We start from the raw sequence: 9,924 nt of genomic DNA, 5'->3' as shown, positions 1-9,924 counted from the left end.
TGTGTGTGTGTGTGTGTGTGTGTGTGTGTGTGTGTGTGTGTGCATAAGTGGACCGAACGTTTTTCCCTTTATTTTAACTTCGAGAGTTGTTAATGAAATAAGACGTGATTTTACTGCACTGTGTGCAGAGTTTGACATTGTGGAGGTTCCTGCCTCTGAATCTCTACAAGTCAAACGTCCTAAGTACTAACTTCCCGTATCGCCAGCCCTAAGCACTCATTTATGTAAAAATGAGGATGCGTGCAGAATGGGATGGTGCCAAACTAAACCACACTACACGTGAAACCGAGTTAAAAGTCGCTGTAGTTTTAATAATGTGTGAAAGTTGTAATGCTTTATAAACTCATCTATGCTCAGTAAGGTGGGTCTCATTGCTGAACAATATGTAGTAATATCTAATAGTTATTAGGTGTTTTTTGTCATAGTTGCATCCCTTAAACTACAGCTGTTTTCATTTTATGTATTTAACTAAATACAATTGGACTTAAATTCTAGGTATGTGCAGGATTCAGAATGTCCAGTTATTAAATATTTATTGCCTATTGTGTTTTTATAGGCAAAAGAAAAGTCATTAATAGTTTTAATGTATTAATCACCTCTTCAGAAAAGCACCTCTCCAGCTTTGTTTCCATCATTCTGGTTCTTCAATTCATTTCAAGGTAACATTTAATGAGTCCAGCCCTCACATGTCCCCAGTGTCTGCAAAAATTTTATTGATAACACCACTGGTCATGTCATGGGTTACACAACTGCTTCAAACTGAACTGTGTTCATGCTTTATTAGAATGTTAGCTGCTCTGTAGCTACTGCTGTCCTATGGGATGACATGCTAATTTGCCCAGCTAGCTATCCAGTAGTTTGAGTTGTGCAGCCTTTGGTTTTGCAGGATATCAGATTAGTTGGGAGTTTCAATTAGCCTGTACACGTTTTATTTTATTATCTTCTTATTCATCAGCTTGTAATTCAAACTTGTCATCAGTTATTATTTTTTATTTGGTGAGAATAGTTTGACATGTTCCTTTGTTCCTAGGTAAAAACTTATTTTTGGTTGTTCTTTCATTAGGTTCGTATATAAGCTTTTTTTTCCTTTTTTGCATTACATTTTCATTGTATTTGTGACTTAGTATTAATGTACACATGCTCATGATTGACAAAATGATTTTGTCATGATTAAGGAAGAGGCATTTTATTGTGTTTCAATTGTGAGCTTTGTTTATGTGCACACCTCAATGCAAATCAACAAATTCCTGGTGCTTTAGCAGTGTTTTGTGTAGAATGACAGTGAATCACAGCACTTCCTGCTTCTTCATGTTGTTGGTGGAGTCTATGACGAGGACTCGATGGGCCTCATTTATAAGCATTCAATAAGAACAAATTGGCTTGAATGATGTGAATACCACTTCCCTCACAAACGTTGTGTGGCAAGAGAATGAACAATGTGTGAACAGTGCCTGCAAAGATTTTGCATAAAGTGGGAGCTGGTCACATCATTGCCAATGTAGTGAAATAAATTATGTTAATGTCTTGTGACATAAAATGAATAATATTGCTTGTAGGTGAAATTTTGGACATATTTACACGGGGACGTAACTGGCATGATGTGCTCGTGATTTGACTTATTAGAAAATAATATACAAGTTTTATAAATGAGATCCCAGGCCATAACATCCTTGTGTGTGTAACTGACAGAAATATGGCTTGAGGCAGTATTATATTATTAGAGAAATGTCACTAAACCAAAGGCTGCACACTAATCATTTTTGAAGAAAAAAATGAAATTTAAAAAAACTGTTGCTTTTGCATGCTTGCTTTCAACATTTGCATTTAGCTCATTTTTGTTGTCTTTCATTTCGTTCCCCTTCCCTCTCTCTCTTCTAAATTCTGACTTGTGAAACTGTTTCTCCCTGTTTTCTTTTCCTATGCACCTTAAAGCACACACATTAACCATCCTTGCTACCGCCTAGACCAGTTAAGTAAAAATACAAAACCACAGAACCTCTAAATACTTTATATTTTTGACAGGGGATAGGGGTGTGTGTGGTTGTGGGTGTGGGTGTGGGTGTGTGGGTGTTAGATCATTATATGTTGCATAGATACTTAGTTTACTATCCCAACAGTTAGATCCACTGCCTAGATAGAGGCTTGTTATAATGCCCCTTCTGTGATGTTGTGGTCCTTCTAGTCCTTTTTGTGTATTTGTAGTTGGTTGCGACTGTGAATGTTCATTGGCTTCTCATCCCCATTTTGCTTTGTGTATTGTGTTGTAGGTAGTAGCTGAGTTTGTGCTTGCAGGTTGGGCGGGGTATAGAAAAATAACATTTTAACTAGAAAAGTACCATGGCAGTGGAATTATTACTGTTTGTGGGTGGGGTGTGATGAGGGGTTATATTTGTTTAGCCATAATCTGTGGCTTACATCTCAAAATGGCTTGTGAAAGTGGGACTGATCCATTTTCAGTTTCAAGTTTTGTCTTTTTGTCTTCCGTTTTGTTTTTTAAACTTGTTTTAACTTCAAGTGGTAAGCCCTGTAGTGTAAATGTCCACTTTTTGGTTTAATAGATGGTTTAAAAAACGCCTCAATCTTCACCAATAAGACATTAATTGATCAGTTCCACAATTAGGACACATGAAATCAAAGTGAATGCATTCTTTGACACACCTCCAAATAGCCTGCTTTTCAGCTGCAGCACAATGCACGGCTAAAGCCTAGCAGTGCTTCCAGTTCTTTTGGGCTTGGTTAAAAAAACAGAACTTGTCATTGTTCCTTTTTTTTTTTTTTTTCCTTTTTATTAAGGACAAGTATATAGATGAGCTCATCATCCCTATACTTGGTTCTTGGTGCGTAAAGAGAATGTCGTAAGGGTGTGGGCAAACTCCCCTCCCCCAGTTCTGTACAGAACTGCATTTTTAACCAACCAAAAATGCTTATTAGACCTTACAATTACTTTGTTAAGCTTTGGTTTGTTTGTTTTTATTTGGATTTCTCATCAGTTTTGTGGACGTACCTACCTTTACTGTTGTGGAGATTCGAAAATAAAGGTGACTGTAATATGTAAGCGGAGTTGGGGGCATGCCACACGTAATGAAACTGTTGTAGCTTGTTTCACTTTGTGGGTGTAACGACAGACGGATGTCCATTTCTATGTGGTGATTGGACTGTCTTGTCCTGAGGTAGACTCTGCTGAATTAACAAAGTCCCACCAGCCGGTGTATTGAGATTTATACTCAATAGATTGGGAGGGTACTTCTCAAATCTTGATGTCGGACTGAAATTTTAGATTGAATTGAATCTGACAGATGCATCAGTCATGCCAGCATCTAAGCATCTGGGAGGCATGACTAAGTTTTCCACCAGAACGTGTGTGTGTGTGTTGGTGATCAGCAGAGGACTTTCTCAGGGCTATACGTGTATTTTGGTGTATCTTAACCACTTCCTCCACTGATTGTTTCCTATTCCATGTCCTTTCCTTCTCCTCTTCCCTGTTGCATGTAGGGCGGCTGAGGAGGCCATGATTTCAGATCTGGACGAGAGCAACCCCGGCACGGAGTGGGAGCGGGTGGCTCGACTCTGTGACTTCAACCCCAAGTCCAGCAAGCAGGCCAAAGACGTGTCTCGCATGCGCTCCGTCCTCATCTCCCTGAAGCAGTCCCCACTAGTCCGCTAGGCAGCCTAGCCTGCTCAGGGTGTCATTCCATATAATCCTGTCTCATGACGTACCAACCAACCCTACTACCGATGTCCCACCATCTGCATTCTGAAGACAAGGGGACTTGCATTCCTTCTGTCCATACCGGTTTGCCATGCACAGCCCTGTGGAAGGATATAGCCAGTGGTCCTACCCTTATCTGTCTCCTCCTGGCAGGGCTGTAGAGATTAGCTTTGAAACACCAGCTCACCATTGTCTGCCCCCTGAAAGGTTTTCATCTGTGTGACCTCTTCCGCAGACAAATCAAGACCTTGTAATTCCTTTTTCTTGTTGTTTAATATCCCGTGATCAACTCCTATTAGATCGACACAAGTTGTCATGGTCTGTGGTATTGTGTAACACTTGTGTAAGGGTGGTGAGTTTGGACACTAAAAGGGAAAGGTTCATGTTTGTTTGTACAACCTGCTTCACATGGCCCCCAAACAATATCATTCCCATGATACTGTACTCTTAACTTAACTGTCCTCTGACCTATGAGGGTTGATTGATGTTAACTGGTTTCATTAACCCTTTGCCCTCCAACACATCGCCTCATGTTTTCCCATCCTTGCAAAAAAAGTATCTTCCTAAAAAAAAAAAAAAAATAATTAAAAAAAAATATATATTTTTTTTTTTTTTTTTTTTTTAGGACCAAACTCTTAAAACAAAACTCCAAATTCAGTGTGTACTTTGAACAGTGTGTGTAGAGCCTGCTTGTGGCATATTGTGTTAAATTTTCCAATCTATGCATTTCCTTTTGAAAAGCCTCTCCCCTCAGTCAGTCAGGAACTATCCAAGTCATTACAATAATGTATACTAATTATGTGACCTGTTTGTATGTGCGTTTAAACCTCAACTGTGTGTGTGTGTGTGTGTGTGTGTGTGTATATGTACTCTATGCGTGTACCTATGTACATATACAGAAGGCATTATATATACAGTATATAAAATGTTTCACTGAAATTAGACCGTTGTGGTTTTAAAGATAAATACATATTAGCCAGCTGTTGCTTGACCATGCGTGTTCATTGTCCATTTGATTTCAGTATCAGTAAAAAAGTGAATGAAAGTTGTCGCTGAGTCATTCTTCAACTGCATATTTAAATATAGCCGCAAGCGTCAACAATCGGGATCGAAGCAAGTCATGAAAAATGCAACACTTGAAATTTTCAGACCAGATCCAGATGACTTGGGAGATTAAAATGATGAGAGAATTTGGACTGTAAGCCAAGCTTTATTTGAAATAATTTTGGAAACGCAAACTTTTAAAAAATATTTTTATAACCTTGAGATCAGCTAATGTCATATGTGCCTGACTAGTAGGTGACATGTTAAACCCACCTGCAAAATTTTTTGTTTTAAGGTTTATGATGCACAAACACTTTATATTTTAATTTTTGATATCTGCCATCTAGAGAATTTTTGTGTTTGTTTTGGTCAACGTTTGAACAAAGACTTGTGGAGATTGTCACAACCTGGCTCAAGGGCCATGACAAAAGAGGTAATGAGGCAGCATAAATGATTAAAAAGTGATTTATTTAACAAAAGGGTGAGCTAAACATAACTATTTAAATGGGCATGTGTAACATAAATAAACACAAAGCAAGATTTGGCAGTCGGGGTGATCAGGCCATGGTTGACGTCTGGATTGCAGAAAAGAGAGTGTAGTTTGTCATAAAGCTCCACCTTTGTGTCCCCTAGACCATATACCAAACTATATCTTTAGATAATGCGTCACGGAGGTGCTTAGGCCCCAGAACAATAAATTCAGTTTTATCTGAGTTTAACATTAGAAAATTACAGGTCATCCAGGTTTTAACATCCTGAAGGCACATTTGAAGTTTAGCTAACTGATGAGTTTCATCTGGTTTGATCGATAGATATAACTGAGTATCATCTGCATAACAATGAACGTTTATGGAACATTTCCTGATAATATTGCCTAAAGGAAGCATATATAAAGTGAAGAGGATTGGTCCGAGGACAGATCCTTGTGGAACTCCATGACTAACTTTGGCATGCATGGAGGACTCATCGTTAACATGTACAAACTGAAATCGATCTGATAAATAGGACTTAAACCAGCTTAGAGCGGTTCCTTTAATGCCAATGAAATGTTCCAGTCTCTGCAATAGGATCCGATGGTCAATGGTATCAAATGCAGCACTAAGATATAATAAAACCAGTTCAGAGACAAGTCCTTTGTCTGATGCAATGAGGAGGTCATTAGTAATTTTCACCAGTGCTGTCTCTGTGCTATGATGAACTCTAAATCCTGACTGAAAATCCTCAAATAAACTATTGCTCTGTAGAAAGTCACACAGCTGTTTAGCAACTGCTTTCTCTTTCTTAGAGAGAAATGGAAGGTTAGATATAGGTCTATAGTTGGCTAAAACATCCGGATCAAGTTTGGGCTTTTTCAGAAGAGATTTAATTACAGCTACTTTAAAGTACTGTGGTACATAGCCTGTTGATAGAGATAGATTGATCATATCTAGTATAGAAGTGCTGACTAAGGGTAAAACATCTTTAAGCAACCTAGTCGGGATGGGGTCTAAGAGGCAGGTTGATGGTTTAGATGAAGAAATTATTGAAGTTAGTTGGTAAAGATTGAGGGAAGCAAAACAGTCTAAACATATATCTGGTTCTACAGCTGTTTCTATGGTTCCTGAGTTTAGAGATAAGTTGGTGCCAGTTAAGGGCAGGTCTTGGTGAATTTTGTTTCTATTAGTTAGAAATTTATCATTAAAGAAGCTCATGAAGTCGTAACTACTGAGAGCTATGGGAATACTTGGCTCAATAGAGCTGTGACTCTCTGTCAGCCTGGCTACAATGCTGAAAAGAAACCTGGGATTACTTGTGTAAAGTAAAATAAAAGTGAAGTTGATTTAGTTTTTCTCCCTGGTACTCATCTCAGGACCTCCCAGAGTTTCCCCAATACTTTGAGGATGTGAGCCTGTGCAGGGTTTAAGGACTGATGATAGTATCAAGGCTGGCCCCATCACCTACCGTCACTCTCTTCAAATTATTGCTGGACTGTTAGGACAAAGCAGCAAACCACTCCTTCCTCCAGCACCATAAAAGGGCCCTGTTGTCACTTTCATTTATTTACATTATGATTTATGGTAACCAACAACACCTTGTAATTGTGGCTCTGCTTTTGTGCATAAAGAAATTGAAAGACATGGGTGACCTGTACTAGACACAGCTCCAACCTGTCGACCCTACCCGGGTCACCCACCTTTAGTAGCACTGTCAATTCTTTATCCCTGCAGACATGTTTCAACATTAAGACAGTGTGAGGGATGTGTGTGGACAGATTGATTCATTGCTGTGTGTTGCTTGTTTTGTGGGACATGTCTGATATGTTAAGAGGAAGAGAACTCAGTCCTGCTCTGAGTTTGCCCATTTGTATCAGATGTGAGAAAATGTCATTAGAAGTTGCTGTTGGTATTCTGTGATGTGACTATCCAGAAGGGTTTTTTTCTGAGGTGTTTGTGAATGAATAGCTTAATGTCCAAATAAAGCTTGGTGTTCATCTGACTGATGACTCCTCAGATTGTTAACTGGCAGTAAAGGCTGCTCTGGAGAAGACTGAACAAGTGCTCAGACTTTCTCATCTGTTTAGGGGAGTTTGGCCCCAGTCCCCTTTAGTAAAAAGACAAACAAAAAACTACCTGGTTTGTGTATTGATAGCTAGCTGCTTAATAACACTGATAAAACTAAATATTAAACGATGCGTCGAGTTTGATAACAAGGCTAGCTGTGTGGTCATCCATTTTCTTGTTGTGATGGTTAAGCTTTCGGCCTAAAAATGCCACAATCTACCGGTGAAACTCGAGAAATTAGCATATTGTGCAAAAATTCATTTATTTCAGTAATTCAACTTAAAAGGTGAAACTAATATTATATAGACTCATTACATGCAAAGTGAGATATTTCAAGCCTTTGATATAATTTCGATGATTATTGCGTATAGCTTATGAAAACCCCAAATTCAAAATCTCAGAAAATTTGAATATTACATGAAATAAAAAAAAAAAAAGGATTTTAAATACAGAAATGTCAGCCCTCTGAAAAGTATAATCATGCATATGTACTCAGTACTTGGTTTGGGTCCCTTTTGAATGAATTATTGCCTCAATGCGGCGTGGCATGGATGCTATCAGCCTGTGGCACTGCTGAGGTGTTAAGACCAGTATGCTTCAATAGCGGCGTTCAGCTCTTCTGCATTGTTCGGTCTCATGTCTTTCATCTTTCTCTTGGCAATGCCCCATAGATTCTCTATGGGGTTCAGGTTAGGCGAGTTTGCTGGCCAATCAAGCACAGTAATCCCATGGTCATTGAACCAGGTTTTGGTACTTTTGGCAGTGTGGGCAGGTGCCAAGTCCTGCTGGAAAATGAAGTCAGCATCTCCATAAAGCTCGTCTGCCGAAGCAAGCATTAAGTGCTCTAAAATGTCCTGGTAGACGGCTGCGCTGTCTCTGGACTTAATAAAGCACAGTGGACCAACACCAGCAGATGACATGGCACCCCAAACCAACACAGACTGTGGAAACTTCACACTGGACTCGTAAAGCGAGTGCAATACCACCCCCGCTGCTCTGATTCTCCGGCCAATCTCCTGCTCCATTCTCCCCTCACTCATGAACAAGACCCCAAGGTACTTGAACTGCTTCACTTGGGGTAAGGACTCATTCCCTACCTGGAGTTGGCACTCCACCAGTTTCCTGCTTAGAACCATGGCCACAGATTTAGAGGTGCTAATCCTCATCCCAACCGCTTCACACTCTGCTGTGAACCGATCCAGTGAGAGCTGAAGGTCACGGACAGATGATGCCATCAGGACCACATCATCCGCAAAAAGCAGTGACAAGATCCCAAGCCCACCCAACCGCAACCCCTCCTCACCATGACTACCCCACGATATCCTGCCCATGAATATCACAAATAGGATTGGTGACTAAGCGCAGCCCTGGCGAAGGCCAACCCTCACCTGGAAATAGTCCGATTTACTGCCGAGTACTCGGACCCAGCCCTCGCTTTGGATTTACAGGGTTTGGATAGCCCTGAGAAGAGCCCCCCTCACCCCATACTCCCGCAGCACCTCCCACAGTATCTCCCAGGGGACCCGGTCATGCGCCTTCTCCAGATCTACAAAGCACATGTAGACTGGATGGGCATACTCCCACGTCCACTCCAAGATCCTTGTGAGAGTAAAGAGCTGGTCCATTGTTCCACGACCAGGACAAAAACCGCATTGTTCCTCTTCGATCCGAGGTTTGACTATTGTCCGAACCCTCCATTCCAGCACCTGCATTCCAGCATTCGGTGGCTTGTGAGTATCCCCACACCCACCCGGCGCCTCACACCCTGAGCAACTCCATAGAAGAATGGGGTCCATCCCCTTTCAAGGAGTACGGTTCCAGAACCGAGACTGTGCGTGGAGGTTAGTCCCACCAGATCTAACTGGTAGTGCTCCATCTCCCGCACAAGTTCCGGCTCCTTCCCCCACAGAGAGGTGACGTTCCACGTCCCCAGAGCCAGCCTCTGCTGCCCGGGTCTGGTCCGTCAAGGCCCCTGACCTTCACCGCCACCCATGTGGCAGCGCACCCGACCCTTGTGGATCTACCTATGGATGGTGGCAAACCTGGCCACCAGGCACTCGCCGGCGAGCCCTCCCTCTGGGCCTGGCTCCAGACGTTTTTTCCATCAGGCATCTTGAAAAGGGTCTATAAAGGGCTCAAAATGTCCGCGAGAGAGCCCTCGTGCACTTGGCGATTTGACAGTGGGACAGCCCTAAGTCCTCACGGACTTTCCGGGAATGCGCCTCAAAGAGAGTCTGTGAGGGTGGACATTGGGATTGGGCCTAAATAGAGCTAAACCATCCCTTACCCTGTGCTTATTTGACAAACCTGTGTGCCTTCATTTATTAGTGTTGGCTGTAAGATATAATTCTTGGGGTGAAATTCCCCAGGTGGCGTAGCTGCAATAGTTCTGAGCCATATGGTCTTGCCACATAAGGAATAAGGAATATCTAGCAAACCAAAGGTTAGAGAAGTGAGCTTGTGACCGGTGGTCGCTGGTTCAATCCCTGGACCGGCAGGATTGAACCCGGCCCATCGACATCACCAAACTGGTACAGATCCACATCCATCAACCTATGGATGCTTATTTTCATTTCCCTTGCATCTCCACGCAGAGGAAATTCCTGCACTTCTCATTCAGGGGATTCACGT

The 9,924-nt window shown here is 41.6% G+C and overlaps 1 protein-coding gene across 1 annotated transcript; it reads left to right on the top strand.

Annotated features, from left to right (window-relative positions):
- Positions 1-3,490: 3,490 nt before the first annotated feature.
- LOC123965520 (clathrin light chain A-like) lies at positions 3,491-4,754 on the top strand (the record flags this gene model as incomplete). The annotated part of the gene is given in 1 exon segment (XM_046042022.1): positions 3,491-4,754. A coding segment is annotated over 1 exon segment (174 nt), but the record flags the coding sequence as incomplete, so codon positions are not given.
- Positions 4,755-9,924: the final 5,170 nt, after the last annotated feature.

The sequence above is a fragment of the Micropterus dolomieu genome, unplaced genomic scaffold, assembly GCF_021292245.1.
Source record: "Micropterus dolomieu isolate WLL.071019.BEF.003 ecotype Adirondacks unplaced genomic scaffold, ASM2129224v1 contig_9996, whole genome shotgun sequence".
Classification (NCBI taxonomy): Eukaryota; Metazoa; Chordata; class Actinopteri; order Centrarchiformes; family Centrarchidae; genus Micropterus; species Micropterus dolomieu.
The sequence above is the reverse complement of the archived record's forward strand: the minus strand, read 5'-3'. Positions and strand labels throughout refer to the sequence as shown.